This window comes from Oncorhynchus masou, chromosome 25 (genome assembly GCF_036934945.1).
Source record: "Oncorhynchus masou masou isolate Uvic2021 chromosome 25, UVic_Omas_1.1, whole genome shotgun sequence".
NCBI classification, from domain to species: Eukaryota; Metazoa; Chordata; class Actinopteri; order Salmoniformes; family Salmonidae; genus Oncorhynchus; species Oncorhynchus masou.
Genome location: NC_088236.1, coordinates 9,090,629 through 9,116,198, shown reverse-complemented (window position 1 = coordinate 9,116,198; position 25,570 = coordinate 9,090,629). Strand labels below are relative to the sequence as shown.

Here is a 25,570-nt window from a genome sequence, read left to right as displayed (position 1 = left end):
GACTACCACATAGCCTGGTTGTGTGTATGTTAAGCCGGTTGTAGACCTGAGAGACTACCACATAGCCTGGTTGTGTGTATGTTAAGCCAGTTGTAGACCTGAGAGACTACCACATAGCCTGGTTGTGTGTATGTTAAGCCAGTTGTAGACCTGAGAGACTACCACATAGCCTGGTTGTGTGTATGTTAAGCCGGTTGTAGACCTGAGAGACTACCACATAGCCTGGTTGTGTGTTTGTTAAGCCGGTTGTAGACCTGAGAGACTACCACATAGCCTGGTTGTGTATGTTAAGCTAGTTGTAGACCTGAGAGACTGCCACATAGCCTGGTTGTGTGTTTGTTAAGCCGGTTGTAGACCTGAGAGACTACCACATAGCCTGGTTGTGTATGTTAAGCCAGTTGTAGACCTAAGAGACTGCCACATAGTCTGGTTGTGTGTATGTTAAGCCGGTTGTAGACCTGAGAGACTACCACATAGCCTGGTTGTGTGTATGTTAAGCCAGTTGTAGACCTGAGAGACTACCACATAGCCTGGTTGTGTATGTTAAGCCGGTTGTAGACCTGAGAGACTGCCACATAGCCTGGTTGTGTGTATGTTAAGCCAGTTGTAGACCTGAGAGACTACCACATAGCCTGGTTGTGTGTATGTTAAGCCAGTTGTAGACCTGAGAGACTGCCACATAGTCTGGTTGTGTCCTGATTTTGAGCTCCCAGCTGATTTTGGTTTGAACAGCGCGTTCACCAGTGTGTGACTTCCATAAAGCCTGATCAATAAATCAATCAGAGTAGGGGATTAAATGTGAAGGACACAGAGATAATGTCTCAACTCTAAGGCTTTACAGTGGCACAGAACAAAATCTTTTATTTAAGACCATTTCATATGTGCTCGCTCCTGATTTCTCTCTCTGTCCCTTAGAGATTGTGTGTAAGAGAATGCTGATGTAGTGTGTATGGATGTCTAAAGTGATCTTTGTCTCTCTCTCTCTCTCTCTCTCTCTCTCTCTCTCTCTCTCTCTCTCTCCTTTCTCTGTCTCTCACTCTCCTTTCTCTGTCACTCTCTCTCTGTCTGTCTGTCTGTCTGTCTGTCTGTCTGTCTGTCTGTCTGTCTGTCTGTCTGTCTGTCTGTCTGTCTGTCTGTCTGTCTGTCTGTCTGTCTGTCTCCTCTCTTCCTACCTCAAGTTGGCCTTTCTCTCTCTCTCTCTCTCTCCTCATGCGTGTTATGTTTGTCTGTTTGTTATGAAAAGGGTATTGAACCACACCTGTCACTGACCTGCAGCGTTCTCCCCCTCCATAAACCAACGGGGTTGTTTCGACAAGTAGCCGATGCCTCATGACCATAGGTCAGTGCTGTGATAGCTATGTGTGTGTGTGTGTGTGTGTGTGTGTGTGTGAGGGGGCCTCATGGCCATAGGTCAGACAGACATACTTTACTTTATCTCTGGGGTAGGATTGAGGGGCTGTCGGACGACTTTAACTCTGATCTACAACCCACATTTCTCACATTTCCCTTCTGTCAGTGACAAGATCAGCCGTGTCTCACCTCCAAGATACGTCTCATCTCATTCACCAATGTCTGGTGAACATGGTGTTGTTAGCGCTGTGTGCACTGTTCCTGAGCTTGTCTTGATGTGACCTGTGTGTTCTCCAATAGAGTTAATCAGCAATCAAACACTTTTCACTGTAACGGTACCCTGTAGTGGTACCCTGTAGAGGTACCCTGTAGAGGTACCCTGTAGAGGTACCCTGTAGTGGTACCCTATAGAGGTACCCTGTAGAGGTACCCTGTAGTGGTACCCTGTAGAGGTACCCTGTAGTGGTACCCTGTAGAGGTACTCTGTAGTGGTACCCTGTAGTGGTACCCTGTCGTGGTACCCTTTAGTGATACCCTGTAGTGGTACCCTGTAGAGGTACTCTGTAGTGGTACCCTGTAGAGGTACCCTGTAGTGGTACCCTGTAGAGGTACCATGTAGTGGTACCCTGAAGCGGTACCCTGTAGCGGTACCCTGAAGCGGTACCCTGTAGTGGTACCCTGTAGTGGTACCCTGTAGAGGTACCCTGTAGAGGTACCCTGTAGTGGTACCCTGTAGCGGTACCCTGTAGAGGTGCCCTGTAGTGGTACCCTGTAGAGGTACCCTGTAGAGGTACCCTGTAGAGGTACCCTGTAGTGGTACCCTGTAGTGGTACCCTGTAGCGGTACGTCTTATGTATTGTTTTGTTATATGTACATCATTGTACCTTAAAGAGCCAATAGAGTACCTGAAAGAGCCAATAGTGTACCTGAAAGAGCCAATAGTGTACCTTAAAGAGCCAATAGTGTACCTTAAAGAGCCAATAGTGTACCTGAAAGAGTCAATAGTGTACCTTAAAGAGCCAATAGTGTACCTTAAAGAGCCAATAGTGTACCTTAAAGAGCCAATAGTGTACCTTAAATAGCCAATAGTGTACCTTAAAGAGCCAATAGTGTACCTTAAAGAGCCAATAGTGTACCTGAAAGAGCCAATAGAGTACCTTAAAGAGCCAATAGTGTACCTTAAAGAGCCAATAGTGTACCTTAAAGAGCCAATAGTGTACCTTAAAGAGCCAATAGTGTACCTTAAAAGAGCCAATAGTGTACCTTAAAGAGCCAATAGTGTACCTTAAAGAGCCAATAGTGTACCTTAAAGAGCCAATAGTGTACCTTAAAGAGCCAATAGTGTACCTTAAAGAGCCAATAGTGTACCTTAAAGAGCCAATAGTGTACCTTAAAGAGCCAATAGTGTACCTTAAAGAGCCAATAGTGTACCTTAAAGAGCCAATAGTGTACCTTAAAGAGCCAATAGTGTACCTTAAAGAGCTAATAGTGTACCTTAAAGAGCCAATAGTGTACCTTAAAGAGCCAATAGTGTACCTTAAAGAGCCAATAGTGTACCTTAAAGAGCCAATAGTGTACCTTAAAGAGCCAATAGTGTACCTTAAAGAGCCAATAGAGTACCTTAAAGAGCCAATAGTGTACCTTAAAGAGCCAATAGTGTACCTTAAAGAGCCAATAGTGTACCTTAAAGAGCCAATAGTGTACCTTAAAGAGCCAATAGTGTACCTTAAAGAGCCAATAGTGTACCTTAAAGAGCCAATAGTGTACCTGAAAGAGCCAATAGTGTACCTTAAAGAGCCAATAGTGTACCTTAAAGAGCCAATAGTGTACCTTAAAGAGCCAATAGTGTACCTTAAAGAGCCAATAGTGTACCTTAAAGAGCCAATAGTGTACCTTAAAGAGCCAATAGTGTACCTTAAAGAGCCAATAGTGTACCTTAGAGGACAAGGTGGCGCTGGTACATAACCTTTCCTTTAGAAAAGATACACATTTGCCTGTTCAGGGTAGCAGCACAGTCGCTTGTTACTTTTAAGTGGTGAAAATGTATCTCTAAAACAGATTTTGGGTGTTGCTTTAACACTGTAGGGTGTAAAGCCTTTTTTGCATATTTCCCAGGGTGCCTTTCAAGTAGGGCTGGTCGATATGGCCTAAAAGTAATACCTAAAAACAATTCTGAGGTTTGGACGATTCACGATATATATCTCGATTTCTTGTTTTTCTCTAAACAAATTAAAAAAGGACAAGACATAATTCTTAACTGGATTTTCTTTATTAAAATACAAAAATATACAAAGCCTCAAGGCCTATTTGTGCAAAGCAAATGAACAACACAAATGAACAACACACACCTACACGTCTATTCTATTGTTTAGGAATGTTTGAGCACTAGCTGTTTGAATATGTAATTTATATACAGCATAATCATTTTGATTAAAAATGTATTAATTTAGTTCATTTGTTGTTATAATTAAAACAGCATGTGGTTATTTGCTATTGGATTGGCAGAATGACACAACTACTGACACATTAGCCTACAGCTGGTCTGAACATCACTGTTTTGAATGCACTTGAATTATCCAACGTCACACTTACCGATGGCGAGGTGAGACCTGCAGGCGGGTCCGGATGTTCAAGCGCAATGCTTTTATCATGTTGCTCCTGCTGTCAGTTGTCAGGCACACCTGTCGGCTCCTCTTCCTCGATGCCAGAGAGTCTTTGAGTCTCTGGGCTATTACTTCACCCGTATGATCATCTGGGAAGTAAGATGTCTGGAGGCAAACGTTTTGCCATTTCCAGTCTTCATTTACGTAGTGGACTGTCAAACTCTGACGTTCTGCTCGACCATAGATCGGCTGTGGTGGAAAACTAACAAACACCAGCCAGCTTCTCTGCGACTATTTTACGGGTAGCAGTGTATAATCGAGTTTTGGAATTGTTAGTTGTTAGTTAGATTACTTGTTGGTTATTACTGCATTGTCGGAACTGGAAGCACAAGCATTTCGCTACACTCGCATTAACATCTGCTAACCATGTGTATGTGACAAATAAAATTTGATTTGATTTGATAATCGCGGCAGGGCTTCTTCCGTGAAACACTTGCGGTTTGGCAGCTGATATTTGTGGTCAGCTGTACCTCGCAGCTTGTAACAGCTTGTATTTTCTACTGTAATGATTGGAACCATATCTTTCGCTATGTAATAGGTCACTGCATCTGTTATCTCCTTCCACCTCAAACTGTTCTTGTCATAAGGGATTACGTTTGAAAAGGTTGCGGCTCTGGTAGTTTGTCTTTTAGCAGATGTTTTGGGAATCGGGCGACTGGAATCGGCATTGCGTCGTCGGACTCCTTCCTCCCATTCCACCTCATGTTGCAGGTGATGGAAGGTGTTGCTTGTACTGCTGCTTTTCATAGCAATTGTCTTTCTGACACATTTTGCACAGAACATTTGTTTGCTGAACATCAGGCCTCTTAAACCTGAACACTTCCATATTACTGAAAAAATATTGCTGCCCTTTTTGGGGATGATTTCATCCTCATGAGAGGCTGAGCTGGCTTGCTCAGGAGAGGATGAGCTGGCGTCCTCAGGAGAGGATGAGCTGGCGTCCTCAGGAGAGGCTGAGCTGGCGTCCTCAGGAGAGGCTGAGCTGGCGTCCTCAGGAGAGGCTGAGCTGGCGTCCTCAGGAGAGGCTGAGCTGGCTTCCTCAGGAGAGGCTGAGCTGGCGTCCTCAGGAGAGGCTGAGCTGGCGTCCTCAGGAGAGGCTGAGCTGGCGTCCTCAGGAGAGGCTGAGCTGGCGTCCTCAGGAGATGCTGAGCTGGCGTCCTCAGGAGAGGCTGAGCTGGCTTCCTCAGGAGAGGCTGAGCTGGCTTCCTCAGGAGAGGCTGAGCTGGCTTCCTCAGGAGAGGCTGAGCTGGCTTCCTCAGGAGAGGCTGAGCTGGCGTACTCAGGAGAGGCTGAGCTGGCTTCCTCAGGAGAGGCTGAGCTGGCTTCCTCAGGAGAGGCTGAGCTGGCTTCCTCAGGAGAGGCTGAGCTGGCTTCCTCAGGAGAGGCTGAGCTGGCTTCCTCAGGAGAGGCTGAGCTGGCGTCCTCAGGAGAGGCTGAACTGGCGTCCTCAGGAGAGGCTGAGCTGGCGTCCTCAGGAGAGGCTGAGCTGGCGTCCTCAGGAGTGGCTGAGCTGGCTTCCTCAGGAGAGGCTGAGCTGGCTTCCTCAGGAGAGGATGAGCTGGCTTCCTCAGGAGAGGCTGAGCTGGCTTCCTCAGGAGAGGCTGAGCTGGCTTCCTCAGGAGAGGCTGAGCTGGCTTCCTCAGGAGAGGCTGAGCTGACTTCCTCAGGAGAGGTTGAGCTGGCTTCCTCAGGAGAGGCTGAGCTGGCTTCCTCAGGAGAGGCTGAGCTGGCGTCCTCAGGAGAGGCTGAGCTGGCGTCCTCAGGAGTGGCTTCCTCAGGAGAGGCTGGGCTGGCTTCCTCAGGAGAGGCTGAGCTGGCTTCCTCAGGAGTGGCTTCCTCAGGAGAGGCTGAGCTGGCTTCCTCAGGAGTGGCTTCCTCAGGAGAGGCTGAGCTGGCTTCCTCAGGAGAGGCTGAGCTGGCTTCCTCAGGAGTGGCTTCCTCAGGAGAGGCTGAGCTGGCGTCCTCAGGAGTGGCTTCCTCAGGAGAGGCTGAGCTGGCTTCCTCAGGAGAGGCTGAGCTGGCTTCCTCAGGAGAGGCTGAGCTGGCTTCCTCAGGAGTGGCTTCCTCAGGAGAGGCTGAGCTGGCTTCCTCAGGAGAGGCTGAGCTGGCTTCCTCAGGAGTGGCTTCCTCAGGAGAGGCTGAGCTGGCGTCCTCAGGAGTGGCTTCCTCAGGAGAGGCTGAGCTGGCTTCCTCAGGAGAGGCTGAGCTGGCTTCCTCAGGAGATGCTGAGCTGGCGTCCTCAGGAGTGGCATCCTCAGGAGAGGCTGAGCTGGCGTCCTCAGGAGAGGCTGAGCTGGCGTCCTCAGGAGAGGCTGAGCTGGCGTCCTCAGGAGAGGCTGAGCTGGCGTCCTCAGGAGAGGCTGAGCTGGCGTCCTCAGGAGAGGCTGAGCTGGCTTCCTCAGGAGTGGCTGAGCTGGCGTCCTCAGGAGAGGCTGAGCTGGCTTCCTCAGGAGTGGCTGAGCTGGCGTCCTCAGGAGAGGCTGAGCTGGCGTCCTCAGGAGAGGCTGAGCTGGCTTCCTCAGGAGAGGCTGAGCTGGCTTCCTCAGGAGAGGCTGAGCTGGTGTCCTCAGGAGAGGCTGAGCTGGCTTCCTCAGGAGAGGCTGAGCTGGCTTCCTCAGGAGAGGCTGAGCTGGCGTCCTCAGGAGTGGCTGAGCTGGCGTCCTCAGGAGAGGCTGAGCTGGCTTCCTCAGGAGTGGCTGAGCTGGCTTCCTCAGGAGAGGCTGAGCTGGCTTCCTCAGGAGTGGCTGAGCTGGCTTCCTCAGGAGAGGCTGAGCTGGCTTCCTCAGGAGTGGCTGAGCTGGCTTCCTCAGGAGAGGCTGAGCTGGCTTCCTCAGGAGAGGCTGAGCTGGCTTCCTCAGGAGTGGCTGAGCTGGCTTCCTCAGGAGAGGCTGAGCTGGCTTCCGCAGGAGAGGCTGAGCTGGCTTCCTCAGGAGAGGCTGAGCTGGCTTCCTCAGGAGAGGCTGAGCTGGCTTCCTCAGGAGTGGCTGAGCTGGCTTCCTCAGGAGAGGCTGAGCTGGCTTCCTCAGGAGTGGCTGAGCTGGCTTCCTCAGGAGTGGCTGAGCTGGCGTCCTCAGGAGTGGCTTCCTCAGGAGAGGCTGAGCTGGCGTCCTCAGGAGAGGCTGAGCTGGCTTCCTCAGGAGAGGCTGAGCTGGCGTCCTCAGGAGAGGCTGAGCTGGCGTCCTCAGGAGAGGCTGAGCTGGCTTCCTCAGGAGAGGCTGAGCTGGCTTCCTCAGGAGAGGCTGAGCTGGCTTCCTCAGGAGAGGCTGAGCTGGGTTCCTCAGGAGAGGCTGAGCTGGCGTCCTCAGGAGTGGCTTCCTCAGGAGAGGCTGAGCTGGCTTCCTCAGGAGAGGCTGAGCTGGCTTCCTCAGGAGAGGCTGAGCTGGCGTCCTCAGGAGAGGCTGAGCTGGCTTCCTCAGGAGTGGCTGAGCTGGCGTCCTCAGGAGAGGCTTCCTCCCTTTCCATTATGGTGGAACTGTTACCAAGGCTGTCTAAGGTTGTGATTGGTGGATAACATTTGTGCACATGTTGTCACGCAATTGGGGACATGATTGGACATTGGGCTTGACAGAGAAGGGACAGTGAGATGCTGCAATTTGTAAAACATTACAACATTATAACAATTTGTAAGTCGCTCTGGATAAGAGCGTCTGCTAAATGACTTAAACGTAAATGTAACAAAATCTTGATTCTTCCGATACAGACATTTTCCATATCGCGCTAAAACATAAACTTGATATATCGCCCAGCCCTACTTTCAAGTCAATTTTAGATTTACCAGTACCATCCATGACTGTGTTTGCTAATGACAGAGACATGGTTGTTGCATTCAATAGCTATCACTCCTGCAGTGCGTAAATTAATAATTTATCATTGAAATTAAACTTTTTATTGTGAAAAATGAGATACAGTGGCTAGTGAAAGTATTCACCCCCCTTGGCATTTTCCTATTTTGTTGCCTTACAACCTGGAATTAAAATAGATTTTTGTAGGGGTTTGTATCATTTGATTTACACAACATGCCTCCCACTTTGAAGATGCAAAATCTTTTTGGGGGAGAAGCAAAAAATAAATAAGACCAAATAACTTAACTTGAGCCTGCATAACTATTCACCCCCCCCCCAAAAAAAAAAGTCAGAGTGCGTACTGCTAACTGACCTAAACTGGGATATGCTTAACACCCCGGCTGTCCTACAATCTAAGCTAGATGCCCTCAATCTCACACAAATTATCAAGGAACCTACCAGGCACAACCACAAATCCATAAACATGGGCACCCTCATAGATATCATCCTGACCATCTTGCCCTCTAAATACACCTCTGCTGTTTTCAACCAGGATCTCAGCGATCCCTGCCTCATCGCCTGCATCTGTTATGGGTCCGCGGTCAAACGACCACCCCTCAAACGTTCCCTAAAACACTGATCACTTCTGCGAGCAGGCCTTTCTAATCAACCTGGCCCGGGTATCCTGTCAGTAGAGGATGCCTGGTTGTTCTTTAAAAGTGCTTTCCTCACCATCTTAAATAAGCATGCCCCTTCAAAAATGTAGAACTAAGAACAGATATAGCCCTTGGTTCACCCCAGACTTGACTGCCCTTGACCAGCACAAAAACACCCTGTGGCGTACTGCACTAGCATCAAACTTTTCAGGGAAGTCAGGAACCAATACACACAGTCAGTTAGGAAAGCAAAGGCTAGCTTCTTCAAACAGAAATGTGCAACCTGCAGCACTAATTCCAAAAAGTTTTGGGACACTGTAAAGTCCATGGAGAAAACGAGCACCTCCTCTCAGCTGCCCACTGCACTGAGACTAGGAAACACTGTCACCACTGTTAAATCCATGATAATCAAGAATTTCAATAAGCATTTCTCTACTGCTGGCTATGCTTTCCTCCTGGCTACTCCAACCCCGACCAACAGCTCCGCACCCCCCGCAGCAACTTCATCGTCCTGGCCAAGGCTTTCAACTCAATCAATCACCCCATTCTTATTGGCAGACTCAACAGCCTTGGTTTCTCTAATGACTTCATCGCCTGTTTCACTAACTACTTCTCAGATAGAGTTCAGTGTGTCAAATCAGAGGGCCTGTTGTCCGGAACTCTGGCAGTCTATGGGGGTGCCACAGGGTTCAATTCTCGGGCCGACTATTTTCTCTGTATACATTAATGATGACGCTCTAGCTGCGGGTGATTCTTTGATCCACCTCTACCCCTATGACACCTTTCTGTATACATCTGGCCCTTCTTTGGACACTGTGTTAACAAACCTCCAAACGAGCTTCAACGCCATACAACATTCCTTCTGTGGCCTCCAACTGCTCTTAAATGCTAGTAAAACGAAATGCATGCTCTTCAAGTATCACTTCTCTGGAACGTTCTGACTTAGAATACAGTATGTGGTCAACAACAAATACCTAGGTGTCTGGCTAGACTGTAAACTCTCCCTCCAGGCCCTCCAGGCTACCACTGTTAAGGGCTGTACCCAGGCACTCCGCGTTGCGTTGAGCATAAGAACAGCCCTTAGCTGTGATATATTGTCCAAATACCACATCCCCTCTGGGCTGACTGTTTAATTATGACCATCGGTTACACGGTTATACGGTAATTGTGCCAGCCCTACCCATCACAGTGGTCTGAAACTCCTCGTTTGCGAGCCACATCAGGCAACTCATATTATGCTGGTTTACAGAGTGATATGTAATTCCTATTGGAATCCAACCAGAGATAGGATATCCAAAAATGTGAACTTTTAATCACCCGCAACCTAAATTTACAATGACTTCCAAGGTAGGGAAAATGTATAATTTAGACTAACTAAACCATCTAAACAGGTGTGACCATCTCAGTACTGGATGTGGTAATTCCAAGTACAAAAAAAAATGGGATTAGTTTTGATGGGAAATATGATGATGATGGGAAATATGTTTCATGATGTTTTTTTTTTAGAGTGTGCAATGATTGTATGTTGGCACTCAAAATAATGGGTACAAAAATGTACCATTTATACAAGATTATCCACACATGTACCTTAGAAAGTACTGGACAAGTACTGTATTAGATTATAGGTATGTATGCCTCTGAAAGTACATCATGTGAATTTAGATATTTTGGAGCCCCGGGTACAATACTGTACCCTAACCAAACCATTTTCTCTGAGTGTATAGGTGTGTGTGTGTACTTCTGTCAGTTTATTTTTATTTTTTATTTTACCTTTATTTAACTAGGCAAGTCAGTTAAGAACAAATTCTTATTTACAATGAAAGCCTAGGAACAGTGGGTTAACTGACTGTACAGGGGCAGAATGACAGATTTGTACCTTGTCAGCTTGGGGATTTGAACTTTCAACCTTTCGGTTACTAGTCCAACACTCTAACCACTAGGCTACCCCCAGTGGGGCTTAACTACCTTGTTTTTTTGTTTTTTTTTCACCTTTATTAATCCAGGTAGGCCAGTTGAGAACAAGTTCTCATTTACAATTGCGACCTGGCCAATATAAAGCAAAGCAGTTCGACACATACAACAACACAGAGTTACACATGGAGTAAAACAAACATACAGTCAATAATACAGTAGAAAAATATGTCTATGTATAATGTGAGCAAATAAGGTGAGATAAGGGAGGTAAAGGCAATAAATAGGCCATGGTGGCGAAGTAAATACAATATAGCAAGTAAAACACTGGAATGGTAGATTTGACAGTAGATCAGTGTGCAAAGTAGAAATACTGGGGTGCAAAGGAGCAAAATAAATAAATAAATAAATATGGTAGGGGAAGAGGTAGTTGTTTGGGCTGTTTACAGATGGGCTATGTACAGGTGCAGTGATCTGTGAGCTGCTCTGACAGCTGGTGCTTAAAGCTAGTGAGGGAGATACGTGTTTCCAGTTTCAGAGATTTTTTGTAGTTCATTCCAGTCATTGGCAGCAGAGAACTAGAAGGAGAGGCGGTCAAAGTAGGAATTGGCTTTGGAGGTGACAAGTGAGATATACCTGCTGGAACGCGTGTTACGGGTGGGTGCAGCTATAGTGACCAGCAAGCAGAGATAAGGCGGGACTTTACCTAGCAGGGTCTTGTAGATGACCTGGAGCCAGTGGGTTTGGTGACGAGTATGAAGCGAGGGCCAGCCAACGAGAGCGTACAGGTTGCAGTGGTGGGTAGTATATGGGGCTTTGGTGACAAAACGGATGGCACTGTGATAGACTGCATCCAATTTGTTGGAGGCTATTTTGTAAATGACATCGCCAAAGTCGAGGATCGGGAAGATGGTCAGTTTTACGAGGGTATGTTTGGCAGCATGAGTGAAGGATGCTTTGTTGCGAAATAGGAAGCCAATTCTAGATTTAACTTTGGATTGGAGATGCTTTATGTGAGTCTGGAAGGAGAGTTTACAGTCTAACCAGACACCTAGGTATTTGTAGTTGTCCACATATTCTAAGTCAGAGCCGTCCAGAGTAGTGATGCTGGACGGGCGGGGATGTGCAGGCAGCGATCGGTTGAAGAGCAGGCATTTAGTTTTACTTGTATTTAAGAGCAGTTGGAGGCCACGGAAGGAGAGTTGTATGGCATTGAAACTCGTCTGGAGGGTTGTTAACACAGTGTCCAAAGAAGGACCAGTTTAGCTACAGGATTTGCTTTCTGTCTTGTCAAGGGTCTGAGATGGAGTGGCGGAGGAATGAGAGCAATTTCTGCTGTAGTCAAGGCAATTACACGGTCATCAGGGCCCAGGAGAAGACGGGCTTCAGTTGAACAGAGGGAAGATATTTCATAACTTCTCCTCTCATATTAGTGAGAGGGACCCTGGAGTCGGTTTGAGTAGAAAGCGATTAGGAACACGGAACATGGAACACAGAACACAGTTCATCAGATTCCACATTCCATTGACTCCATGTCGGTAATATATGTCACATTCCTTATATAACAGGATAATGCCAGAATGTCGTGTTTTTCTATTTTATTATTAAATGTTCTTCTAACTTTCTCCAATTACATTCTGGAATTCAATCAGCTACTCAGATAATTGTATTCCTTGTCCATGGCCAAACCAATGGCGTCCCATCATAAGATTTAAATGAACTCTGATTGATTCTGTTCTGCCCTACTCGTTATGACAGAAGCTCCTCTTTCAGAATGGGCCTTTAGACGGTAATGGCAGAGTAGCAATATGGCCTAATGGTTAGGTAAATGAATTAAAACTAGAGAGTTTCTGGCTTACTTACTCTATAGAATCCCAAGAGCTGGGTACTTGAACCCGATTGTTCCTGTGAATAACCATTTCCATTAATGGAAAATGGAAATGCAATGCCAAAGAAAGCATTTGTATAGAAAACATTTATACAGCATTTATCTAGTATGCTATAGATCACAAATTCCTCCTATTTGTTGTCTTGTCTGCTTTGTGGAATTAAAAGAGCCATAGTACTTACAGTTCTGAGCATATTTTATGTCTCTTCCACTGTGCTTCGATGGGAAAGGAGAGGAAATGTGTACAGAAAGGTGACTGGAGTCACATGGCTTTCCTGTGATATTCATCAGAGGCTTAATATGTTCTAACCGTAAAGCTGTGTTTTATCTTGATTTTGTGTCTTTTATCTATGAACTAAAGTTCCTGATAGGTGCACCCATGAGTCTGTTGTCTCGGACTTAGATGCTGGCCCACTCCTGTAATGTGACTCCAGCAACAATGTGGGGGGACACCTGAGGGTAGGAGCCCTCCCCTTTTGTCCCAGAAGATGTTCTCCAGGAACCGCTTCAATGGACAACACAGAACAGGTGTCGCCCCCAAAGTGGACACCAAGGAGAAGGTTCGCAAAAAGAGGGCCCCCAACCCCAGGGTAGCTCTTGTCATCCGTGAGAAGATCCACCGCCTGCTCCAAGGATCAGGACAGGAAGTACCTGCCCCAGACCATAACAATGCTGGGATCGAGGAGGAGGGGGTAGTTGAGGTGCAGGAGAAGAGAAAGGAAGGCACATATATTTTTGCGAGGTGTGGGCCCAGAGAGGAAGCTTGCTCCTCGAGGGTCCCCAATGGTAAGGCACATCGAGGAGTGTCAGGGGCATCCTGTGTTGGAGAGGTGGAGCTAAACAGAGAGGGCTGTGTCAGGATCCCTTGCACTCTGCAGCACAACAGTAGCAGCTGCCAGTCTCCAAGGAAGCAGAAATGGATCATCCCAGATGGGATCAGGACTGTCCCAGAACAGCGACGAACACCCAAACACCAGAAATGGATCATCCCGGCAGGGATTCGAACAATTCCAGAATGCAGAAGAGAAGCTCAACACCATAACCGGATTGGTCCAAACAGGAACGGTTCTGGGTTTGGCGCAGTGGCAGGAGCAGAAGGGGGTAAGGCTGAATTCACTAGGACACGTGCAGAACCAAAAAGGCCTGTTTCTTTGGGTGACTATGTGGATTACAGAACTCGGCACGACACTCTGCTGGAGGAGGACGAGGAAGAAGACCAGGAGGAGGAGGAATATGAGGAAGAAGAGTCTAGCGCCATCATCGATCACATCCTAAAGGAGCTAAGAGGGATCAACAAGATCCAGGAGGAGATCTCAGACCTGCGGAACTACCTTACGTCTGTCCGTGGCTCTGTAGAGGAGGTATCTTCCTGTGTGGATGCTGTGCTCCTGGAGATAGAGGGCATTCGCTCGGGAAACAAGGCCAGTGTCAGTCCAGGGGGTGCGGCTTGGTCTGGGGCAGCACTGGGCAGTGATGGGTCACTCTTAACCCCTCGCCAGAGGCCTGTCAGTGCTTATGGCAGTTTGGACAGGCAGATGGAGCATTCAATTTCCAATGTCTGCCGGCCGTCCGTCTTCAGTGAACGCCACAGCATACACGGAATGCCAGTTGAGTTCCACTTGCCAACGTTAGAAGAAACGTCTACCACAGTCTCGCCAGGCACAGAGTCAGTTGAGCTTGAGGGCCAGGAACAGGAGGAGGAGGAGGTTGAGACGGAGGACACATCGGAACACAGCTCAGACATCCCAGAACCCACCATCATCAGGAAGCTGAGCTTTGGCTACCTGGAGCAGCAGGACGGCCAGGACTTCCCCAGCATCAGCTCCCTGTCCTCAGGACACAGCCCCAATTCAGAGTCTGACCTCGAGAGGCCCTTGTCCAGACATGGTGCAGGGCATGGTGGGGCTAGTGGTAGTAGTAGGGGTGCTGGGGTAGAGGGCTTAGGCGCTGCTGGCCCACAGCATGGTGGGTCTGGGGAGACTAGGTGGCATGAAGAAAGCTCTTACTCCAGACAGGTGAGTCTGGAAGTGCAAGAGGGAGAGGGGCCTGCCTGCTTGGAGGGGACAGGGAGCCGGTACAGGGGCTCAGGGGGGTACAGTACCGGTACTCTGGGCCTGTCCTCCACAGGAAGCTCGGACCGCCTCTCCCTTCAGTCTGGACTACTCTACAACCCCCCCAGCACCTCCAGCCATGAAGAGTGGCGCGCCCATAGACGGAGGCCAAAACCACAGCCTGGTACTCAATTTCCGACCGATGCCCACACAGAGAGCCACCGCCTGGGGTACGAGTGTGCTGCTGATTACTCATATCACCAGAGCTCTGGTTACCACTCAGTGGAAGGACATACTGATGAGGTGGAAGGGTACAGCCACGCAGATACCCCCACAGATCTCAGCTACACAACTGACTCCAAAGTTGATAGTTTGCAGGAGACTTATTCTGGCTATGAGTGTGGCATTACTGAAGAGTCTACAGATGGAACTTATACCTGGACTGAGAACTCCTTACTGAGCCACAGCATTGCGGCTGAAACAGACATTCCATCGGTCAGGGGAGATAAAACAGGCATTTCATTGGTCAGAGGGAAAGAGGATACAGTTATTCCAGACCTGGATGGCCGCCTCCCTCGCCCTAACAGCACAGAGATCCAAAACATGGGTTTTAATGTGAAGCGGATTGGCCAAGCTGTGCTGGACTTCAGTTCTGCCCTGCGGGATGCGCTACGCAAGCTGGAAGAACCCGGAACTGCCCAGAGTCCTGGAGTCGAGAGCGAGGTGGAGCTACCCACAAGCCTCTTTGATGAGCCTCAAATGGACTTACCCCATGCAGATATGTCTCAAACGTCCCAAGAGGATGGGGTGAACCCAGGGGCCATGGACGACACAGAGGGACAGATCCAGACCAGTGTTCTCTCTTCTGCTCCCTCAGAGCCCTCCCCCAGTGAACCCCTGCCAGAAGAGATCAGTGATGTCCTCCCACAGGACCATGATGACCCTTGCAAAACTTTTCCCCTTCCCTACCCTGGACAAGATGTTTACCACCCAGGCCTAGACTTTTCCTCAGCTGGTCCAGAGCCTACCTTCTCCCCACCCCATATAGAATCAGAGGAAAAGGGAGCGTCTCCTTTGCCCCAGGGCCCAACAGACGCCCCCACTCTCAACACCTCGCTATCGCAATGCACCACTGCAGAGTCCCTTTCGCTTTCCTCCTCGGCTGAGGAGCTGGCACCGCAGGAGAAGCAGGGAGACGAACCCCCACCGCTGTCGCCTCCGCAGCCCAACACAGAAGCAGATGTCCCAGATACCCCTGCAGCCCCTGAGGGTGAGGCAGCGGGAGAGGCAGAACCAAAGGAGCACCCCCCGGAGATAAGCCAGAGGGAGGTGCGGAGGCTGAAGTGCCTGAGGACCTTCCAGCAGATCCTGCAGGAGAAGAGGGAGACGCAGCATCAGGTCACCAGCATGACCATGTCCACGTTCGAGGAGGGTGACCTCATCCCAGGTAGCTATCACTTACCAGACGTCCGTCCATCGTACTCTTACTCATCCAGCACTATCTTGAACAAGAGCTCATGTTCATCATCTGGTTATTTATTTATTTGTTTTTCTCTGTCATACGTCTACAATACTAATTTTGTTCTATGTCAAGTTTTTTCATGAGCACAAACTTCTACCATCTTTTTTCTTTTGTTTTCTTCTGATTCCTCATCTTCCTTCGCTTATCTTTTTTTTTGTCTCCTCAGGCCTCAACATGAGTTACAGAGTCTGTATGTTTTCTGTTTGACTTTAGTTCATTTTTTCTTCTTGTATTAAAAAAACCTCTGTCATTTTGTTTGTTTCTCATCTCGTTGAAGAATCTAGAGCTGTTTCCGGATTGTCTTTCTGGGCCATTCCATTGTTATATTGTTTTCTGAGAAATCGACACTTCCAAAGAAACCTCAGAGCTTTTTTCGGACTCCCTTTAATGATCAAAGCCCTTATTCTGTTTCATCTCAGGGGTACAATAACAATCCCTTATATACCATATCTCCTCTGTAGACTTCTTCATCGGTGGAGTAGGTTTTATGAAGTCTTTTACTTAGCTCTTCACCAGAACTAATCTTCTACAGTATTATTTTGTCTCATAATTAAAGCGGCAATCAGCAGTGAAAACATTGACAAAGTTACTCCCCGCCCCTTGTTTCTGTAAAAAGCTGAGAAATGGGGCTGGATAAATGTGACCACTCTCTCAAATTCATAGACAGAGCTATGGATGTATGATATCACAGTTATAGTTTTAATAATGTTTTGTGGTTATATAGTTTTTTTGTCTACGTTTACTTTGTTTACAAACTTCAACTGAATACAAGCTTATATTTTGGGTTTTGATGGGGTACAACGGTTGAACTAATAAGCTCATGAAGCATTATACGTTAGAATATATGGGTACATATCATGGATTTATTTTAATTCCCAAAAAATCATGAGGCAACTGCTGATTGCCCGTTCCATTGACTTCCATGTCAACTATTCCACATAGAGACTGTATTATATTTGATTGGGGGAGTATAAAATTGGCTTTTCGTTACTTATATGGAGTGAAATCACATAGAATGGCCGATGAATGGTATATGATATAGAATTGACTCTTTGCTGATCCTGTAGTTATACTCGCCATTTGTAGCAATGCATCATCACCAGCCATTCTAGGAGCAGTATGGCCATTTACTGCATTAAAAACATGAATTATCTCCTCTGAGAGAAGGGCTGATATTAAAGAAGACGAGGGAAGATTAGGAGTCATTTTCATAATGAATTATACATGTTGATGAAACATTCATGACCTCAATCCCTGTCTGTCCCTGTGAGTCTGGCTCACTGTGGGCCTCTTTTACCATCACCCACAGCATCACTACTCTACCATCACCCCCCAGCAACACTACTCTATCATCACCCTCCCAGCATCACTACTCTACCATCACCCTCCCAGCATCACTACTCTACCATCACCCTCCCAGCATCACTACTCTACCATCACCCCCCAGCAACACTACTCTATCATCACCCTCCCAGCATCACTACTCTACCATCACCCTCCCAGCATCACTAGTCTACCATCACCCTCCCAGCATCACTACTCTACCATCACCCTCCCAGCATCACTACTCTACCATCACACTCCCAGCATCACTACTCTACCATCACCCACCCAGCATCGCTACTCTACCATCACACTCCCAGCATCACTACTCTACCGTCACCCTCCCAGCATCACTACTCTACCATCACCATCCCAGCATCCCTAGTCTACCATCACCCTCCCAGCATCACTACTCTACCATCACCCTCCCAGCATCACTACTCTACCATCACCATTCCAGTATCACTACTGTACCATCACCCTCCCAGCATCACTACTGTACCATCACCATCCCAGCATCACTACTCTACCATCACCCTCCCAGCATCACTACTCTACTGTCACCCCCCCAGCATCACTACTCTACCATCACCATCCCAGCATCACTGCATCACTACTCTACCATCACCCTCCCAGCATCACTACTCTACCATCACCCTCCCAGCATCACTACTCTACCATCACCCTCCCAGCATCACTACTGTACCATCACCATCCCAGCATCACTACTCTACCATCACCCTCCCAGCATCACTACTCTACTGTCACCCTCCCAGCATCACTACTCTACCATCACCCTCCCAGCATCACTGCATCACTACTCTACCATCACCCTCCCAGCATCACTACTCTACCATCACCCTCCCAGCATCACTACTCTACCATCACCCTCCCAGCATCACTACTCTACCATCACTCACCCAGCATCACTACTCTACCATCACCCTCCCAGCATCACTACTCTACCATCACCCTCCCAGCATCACTACTGTAGCATCACCCACCCAGCATCACTACTCTACCATCACCCACCCAGCATCACTACTGTAGCATTTACTGCAAATTGATCAGCTGGAAGGAGTTGTTCTGTTTACTTGAACTGCTTAGTTGATGACTCTGCCTATCTCTTTCTTTCTCCTCTCTCTTTCTTTCTCCTCTCTCTTTCTCTCTCTCTCTCTCTGCCTCTCTTTGTCTCTCTCTCTGTCTCTCTCTCCTCTCTTTCTCTCTCTGTCTCTCTCCTCTCTCTTTCTCCTCTCTCTCTCTCTCTCTCTCTGTCTCTCTGCCTCTCTTTGTCTCTCTGTCTCTCTCTCCTCTCTTTCTCTCTCTCTGTCTCTCTCCTCTCTCTTTCTCCCCTCTCTCTCTCTCTCTCTCTCCTCTCTCTGCCTCTCTGTCTCTCTGCCTCTCTTTGTCTCTCTGCCTCTCCCTCTGTCTCTCTGGCTCTCTCCTCTCTCTGCCTACCTCTTTCTCTCTCCTCTCTCTTTCTCTCTCCTCTCTCTTTCTCTCTCTCCTCTCTCTTTCTCTCTTCTCTCTATTTCTCTCTCCTCTCTTTCTCTCTCTCCTCTCTCTTTCTCTCTCCTCTCTCTTTCTTTCTCCTCTCTCTCTCTTTCTTTCTCTCTCTCTCTCCTTCTCTCTCTCTGTCTCTCCACCTCTCTCTTTGTCTCTCTTTGTCTCTCTTTGTCTCTCTCTCTCATTTCTCTTTGTATCTCTGTCTCTCTCTCTCTCTTTGTCTCCCTGTCTCTCTCTCTCCTCTCTCATTGTCTCTGTCTCTCTCTGTCTCTCTCTCCCTCTCTCTCTCTCTCTCTCTCTCTCCTCTCTTTGTCTCTCTCTCTCTCTTTGTCTCTATCTCTCTCACTTTATCTCTCTCTCCTCTCTTTGTCTCTCTCTCTCTTTGTCTCTCTCTCCTATCTCCTCTCTCATTGTCTCTGTCTCTCTCTGTCTCTCTCTCCCTCTGTCTCTCTCTCTCTATCTCTCTATCTCTCTCTTTGTCTCTCTCTCTCCTCTTTGTCTCTCTCTCTCTCTCTCTCTCTCATCTCTCATTGTCTCTGTCTCTGTCTTTGTCTCTCTCTCTCTCCTCTCTCATTGTCTCTGTCTCTGTCTCTCTCTGTCTCTCTCTCTCTGTTTCTCTCTGTCCCTATCTCTCTCTTTGTCTCTCTCTCTCCTCTCTTTCAGATGGAAGTCAAGATGATCAGGTCACTTTTTTCCATTTTATAGTGTCTTTTTTCTCATGTGAATGTCTTTATATGCATGCCCTCATAACTGGTGTTTGTTGTGAAGTTGACTAATCTTTCCTTTTTATGCTACTATGTTACATGGCAACATCAAGTAGTATTACTTCAATTGCTTCCTTCATTTGGTTTGTCTCTTGGTGGTGATGATGATCTTGCCGATGCAGGCTTGTTTTCCTTGTCAACCCTATCAGTCCCGAGACCCCAGCAAAAATCTACTTTTCATTTGTCTGACTTTCATTTATCTGCCAGTCCAACCACTTTATTTAGCCTCACAATTAAGTGTTTGACCATTTTATTTCCAGGACTATCCAGGGCTACAAGTAAAACACAAAACTATTTGATATAAACAGTTGCATTCATGAGTTTTATTGACCAAAATATATAAATAAAAATGCATTTATATGAATGCTGTAAGTACAGAAATGGTTTGCTCACTGGGAAATGAATATCCAACAAGTCAGTGACAACTGTGTGGAGTATGTAGTTTGTGACAGCAACTATATGTGAGCTTATTACAGTATTATAGACACTATGACCTGGGATTCCCTATGATCTCTATAGAAGAACCCCTTACAGTATTATAGACACTATGACCTGGGATTCCCTATGATCTCTATAGAAGAACCCCTTACAGTATTATAGACACTGTGAGGTAGGTATTATCTCAGTACATAGGTATTATCTCAGTACATAGGTATTATCTCAGTACATAGGTATTATCTCAGTACATAGGTATTATCTCAGTACATAGGTATTATCTCAGTACATAGGTATTATCTCAGTACATAGGTATTATCTCAGTACATAGGTATTATCTCAGTATATAGATATTATCTCAGTACATAGGTATTATCTCAGTACATAGGTATTATCTCAGTACATAGGTATTATCTCAGCACATAGGTATTATCTCAGCACATAGGTATTATCTCTGTACATAGGTATTATCTCAGCACATAGGTATTATCTCAGCACATAGGTATTATCTCAGTACATAGGTATTATCTCAGTACATAGGTATTATCTCAGTATATAGGTATTATCTCAGTATATAGGTATTATCTCAGTATATAGGTATTATCTCAGTACATAGGTATTATCTCAGTACATAGGTATTATCTCAGTACATAGGTATTATCTCAGTACATAGGTATTATCTCAGGGATTTCACTGTAACCGTAGTGCATTTCAAAGCTTTGCTGGTAGTTTGTATAGTTATGCGGTGTCAGAGCCATGTAGGAAATTCAGCCGGAAGAGGACTGGCCACCCCTCATAGCCTGGTTCCTCTCTAGGTTTATAATCTCCACCCGGCACAGCCAGAAGAGGACTGGCCATCCCTCATAGCCTGGTTCCTCTCTAGGTTTATAATCTCCACCCGGCACAGCCAGAAGAGGACTGGCCACCCCTCATAGCCTGGTTCCTCTCTAGGTTTCTTCCTCGGTTTTGGCCTTTCTAGGGAGTTTTTCCCTAGCCACCGTGCTTCTACACCTGCATTGCTTGCTGTTTGGGGTTTTAGGCTGGGTTTCTGTACAGCACTTTGAGATATCAGCTGAGGGCTATATAAAAACATTTGATTTGATTAATCACAGTGGGTCATAGCTGAATAGGTCATTATTGACCGCATGTTGATCATACAGAACAAACACCCTTCAGGAGAAAGTGGAGGGACATGGACAGTATTGATGATGAAAGTGGAGGGACATGGACAGTATTGATGATGAAAGTGGAGGGAGATGGACAGTATTGATGATGAAAGATTGTTTGTTGACAGCAAAAAAGTGTATTTGAGAAGGAAAGATTTATGGGTTACATTTGTGGGTGTTTGTGTGTTGTGTGTTTGTGACTGCATGGGTGCATGGGTGGGTGAGTGCATGTGTGGGTGCGTGTGTGAGTGAGTGCATGTGTGGGTGGGTGTGTGCATGTGTGGGTGCATGTGTGAGTGAGTGCATGTGTGGGTGGGTGTGTGGGTGGGTGAGTGCATGTGTGGGTGGGTGTGTGCATGTGTGGGTGCGTGTGTGAGTGAGTGCATGTGTGGGTGGGTGTGTGCATGTGTGGGTGCGTGGGTGAGTGAGTGCATGTGTGGGTGGGTGTGTGGGTGGGTGAGTGCATGTGTGGGTGGGTGTGTGCATGTGTGGGTGGGTGTGTGCATGTGTGGGTGGGTGGGTGAGTGCATGTGTGGGTGGATGTGTGCATGTGTGGGTGGGTGTGTGCATGTGTGGGTGGGTGAGTGCATGTGTGGGTGGGTGGGTGTGTGCATGTGTGGGTGGGTGGGTGTGTGCATGTGTGGGTGGGTGGGTGAGTGCATGTGTGGGTGGGTGAGTGCATGTGTGGGTGGTTGGGTGGGTAGCAGTACCCTGTTCTATGCCTCTTCATGTGCAGTTTATGATGCTCCCTCATCCAACCTTCAGTGTGTTTTAGCCGATGGAAATCCTCTCTGGCATGCTTCAGTGAAACTCAACCAACCCCGTCCAACCCCTCTTTCTCTGTCTCTGATTCTGCTTTGATTTTATGTCATATTATGTGTTCATGTTCTATTATCTTAACTTCTATGAGAACTGTCAGTCTCAGTGGCTAAACGCCTGACCTTTGACCTCTATTACAGGGCCGAGATGGAGACCCCAGCCTGCATCCGTGGGCCAAGCCTGGGTCAGTGACAATGCCTCTGTCTGTGTGTGTGTGTGCGTCTGTCCTGTCTTTGTGTGTGTCTTTCTCTTGTGTGTGGATCTGTACATATTCAAGTGGACTGGAGTCCAACCAGCAGCAATGATGACCTCTAATAGACTTGTTACGTTGTTGTATCTTGTTTTGAACTGTGTGTGTGTTTAGTGGCGCCACGCCCTTTGGGATCGACAGCATGCCTGACCTCCGCAAGAGACGGCCTATCCCCCTGGTCAGCGAGCTGGTGAGTTTCTCTGACCTCTTGACCTTTGACTCCTGAACTCACAGTACCTCAGGCAGACGACAAGATAAAGTTTTACCTTTGGTTACATAAATGAATCGGACCTCTGTAAAGTCAAATGAAAATACTATTGCAGAAACCTAAAAAACTACAAGGTCTGTGTACAGTAGTGCAGCCTGTTCAAGGTGCTGGATACGGCAGGGTACTGTATTTGTACACATTATCCTGCCCTTTGCAGATTGGTTCAAGGTCGTTCTGTTTCCAAATGGTGTTGTATTTACGTGTCACGAAAGAAAATCCATTGACGTTTCTCTCCTCCTCAAGTCTCTCAGAGCAGAGCGACGTCTGACTGTGTTTGAAGTGTTTGATGTGGGAGAGCTCCTCTCTGAGGAACACCAGTCTTCTTGTGATGCTCTAACCTGGATTATTTCTTGTTCTTTCTCGTCCTGCCCTGTCACTGTCTTCCATTCAGGCAATGGTAAGTGTCTGACAGTGAGCTCAACACAGTCTCACACACACACACACACACACACACACACACACACACACACACACACACACACACACACACACACACACACACACACACACACACACACACACACACACACACACACACACACACACACACACACACACACACGCTGACAACAGCAAGTCGATAGCATCCACGCTGTGACTAACAGTTTCACCCCCCGAGGTCAACACTAAAGTCCGTAGAGAAACTACTGTAGGCTATGTAGGCTAAACTACTTTAGGCTAAACTACTGTAGGTTATGTAGGCTAAACTACTGTAGGCTATGTAGACTAAACTACTGTAGGCTATGTAGGCTAAACTACTGTAGGCTACGTAGACTGAACTACTGTAGGCTATGTAGACTAAACTACTGTAGGATACGTAGACTGAACTACTGTAGGCTATGTAGACTAAACTACTGTAGGCTATGTAGGCTAAACTTCTGTAGGCTATGTAGGCTAAACTACTGTAGGCTAAACTACTGTAGACTACGTAGGCTAAACTACTGTAGGCTATGTAGACTAAACTACTGTAGGCTATGTAGGCTAAACTACTGTAGGCTATGTAGACTAAACTACTGTAGGCTATGTAGGCTAAACTACTGTAGGCTAAACTACTGTAGGCTACGTAGGCTAAACTACTGTAGGCTATGTAGGCTAAACTACTGTAGGCTAAACTACTGTAGGCTAAACTACTGTAGGCTAAACTACTGTAGGCTACGTAGGCTAAACTACTGTAGGCTATGTAGACTAAACTACTGTAGGCTATGTAGACTAAACTACTGTAGGCTATGTAGACTAAACTACTGTAGGCTATGTAGGCTAAACTACTGTAGGCTATGTAGGCTAAACTACTGTAGGCTACGTAGACTGAACTACTGTAGGCTATGTAGGCTAAACTACTGTAAGCTATGTAAACTAAACTACTGTAGGCTATGTAGGCTAAACTACTGTAGGCTATGTAGGCTAAACTACTGTAGGCTATGTAGACTAAACTATTGTAGGCTATGTAGGCTAAACTACTGTAGGCTATGTAGGCTAAACTACTGTAGGCTATGTAGGCTAAACTACTGTAGGCTATGTAGGCTAAACTACTGTAGGCTATGTAGACTAAACTACTGTAGGCTATGTAGGCTAAACTACTGTAGGCTATGTAGGCTAAACTACTGTAGGCTATGTAGGCTAAACTACTGTAGGCTACGTAGACTGAACTACTGTAGGCTACGTAGGCTAAACTACTGTAAGCTATGTAGACTAAACTACTGTAGGCTACGTAGGCTAAACTACTGTAGGCTACGTAGGCTAAACTACTGTAGGCTACATAGGCTAAACTACTGTAAGCTATGTAGGCTAAACTACTGTAGGCTATGTAGGCTAAACTACTGTAGGCTATGTAGGCTAAACTACTGTAGGCTATGTAGGCTAAACTACTGTAGGCTATGTAGGCTAAACTACTGTAGGCTATGTAGGTTAAACTACTGTAGGCTATGTATGCTAAACTACTGTAGGCTATGTAGGCTAAACTACTGTAGGCTATGTAGACTAAACTACTGTAGTCTATGTAGACTGAACTACTGTAGGCTACGTAGGCTAAACTACTGTAAGCTATGTAGACTAAACTACTGTAGGCTACGTAGGCTAAACTACTGTAGGCTATGTAGGCTAAACTACTGTAGGCTATGTAGGCTAAACTACTGTAGGCTATGTAGGCTAAACTACTGTAGGCTATGTAGGCTAAACTACTGTAGGCTATGTAGGCTAAACTACTGTAGGCTATGTAGGTTAAACTACTGTAGGCTATGTATGCTAAACTACTGTAGGCTATGTAGGCTAAACTACTGTAGGCTATGTAGACTAAACTACTGTAGTCTATGTAGACTGAACTACTGTAGGCTACGTAGGCTAAACTACTGTAAGCTATGTAGACTAAACTACTGTAGGCTACGTAGGCTAAACTACTGTAGGCTATGTAGGCTAAACTACTGTAGGCTATGTAGACTAAACTACTGTAGGCTATGTAGGCTAAACTACTGTAGGCTATGTAGGCTAAACTACTGTAGGCTATGTAGGCTAAACTACTGTAGGCTATGTAGACTAAACTACTGTAGTCTATGTAGACTAAACTACTGTAGGCTATGTAGGCTAAACTACTGTAGGCTATGTAGGCTAAACTACTGTAGGCTATGTAGGCTAAACTACTGTAGGCTATGTAGACTAAACTACTGTAGGCTATGTAGGCTAAACTACTGTAGGCTATGTAGGCTAAACTACTGTAGGCTATGTAGGCTAAACTACTGTAGGCTATGTAGGCTAAACTACTGTAGGCTATGTAGGCTAAACTACTGTAGGCTATGTAGGCTAAACTACTGTAGGCTACGTAGACTGAACTACTGTAGGCTATGTAGGCTAAACTACTGTAAGCTATGTAGACTAAACTATTGTAGGCTACGTAGGCTAAACTACTGTAGGCTATGTAGGCTAAACTACTCTAGGCTAAACTACTGTAGGCTATGTAGGCTAAACTACTGTAGGCTACGTAAGCTCAACTACTGTAGGCTATGTAGGCTAAACTACTCTAGGCTAAACTACTGTAGGCTACGTATGCTAAACTACTGTAGGCTAAACTACTGTAGGCTATGTAGTCTAAACTACTGTAGGCAAAACTACTGTAGGCTAAACTACTGTAGGCTAAACTACTGTAGGCTAAACTACTGTAGGCTAAACTACTGTAGGCTATGTAGGCTAAACTATTGTAGGCTATGTAGGCTAAACTACTGTAGG

General features: G+C 46.7%; 1 protein-coding gene across 1 annotated transcript in view; it reads left to right on the top strand.

The window, feature by feature from the left end:
- The window catches only part of LOC135513741 (protein unc-13 homolog B-like), a 147,410-nt gene that overhangs the window by 22,888 nt on the left and 98,952 nt on the right, over nucleotides 1-25,570 (top strand). Inside the window, exons 2-6 of the mRNA XM_064936633.1 lie at nucleotides 12,612-15,748; nucleotides 19,316-19,335; nucleotides 21,977-22,020; nucleotides 22,201-22,276; nucleotides 22,746-22,751. Of these exons, the coding sequence (XP_064792705.1) occupies nucleotides 12,739-15,748; nucleotides 19,316-19,335; nucleotides 21,977-22,020; nucleotides 22,201-22,276; nucleotides 22,746-22,751 (3,156 nt within the window). The 5' untranslated portion in view covers nucleotides 12,612-12,738. The remainder of the gene's footprint in view (nucleotides 1-12,611; nucleotides 15,749-19,315; nucleotides 19,336-21,976; nucleotides 22,021-22,200; nucleotides 22,277-22,745; nucleotides 22,752-25,570) is intronic.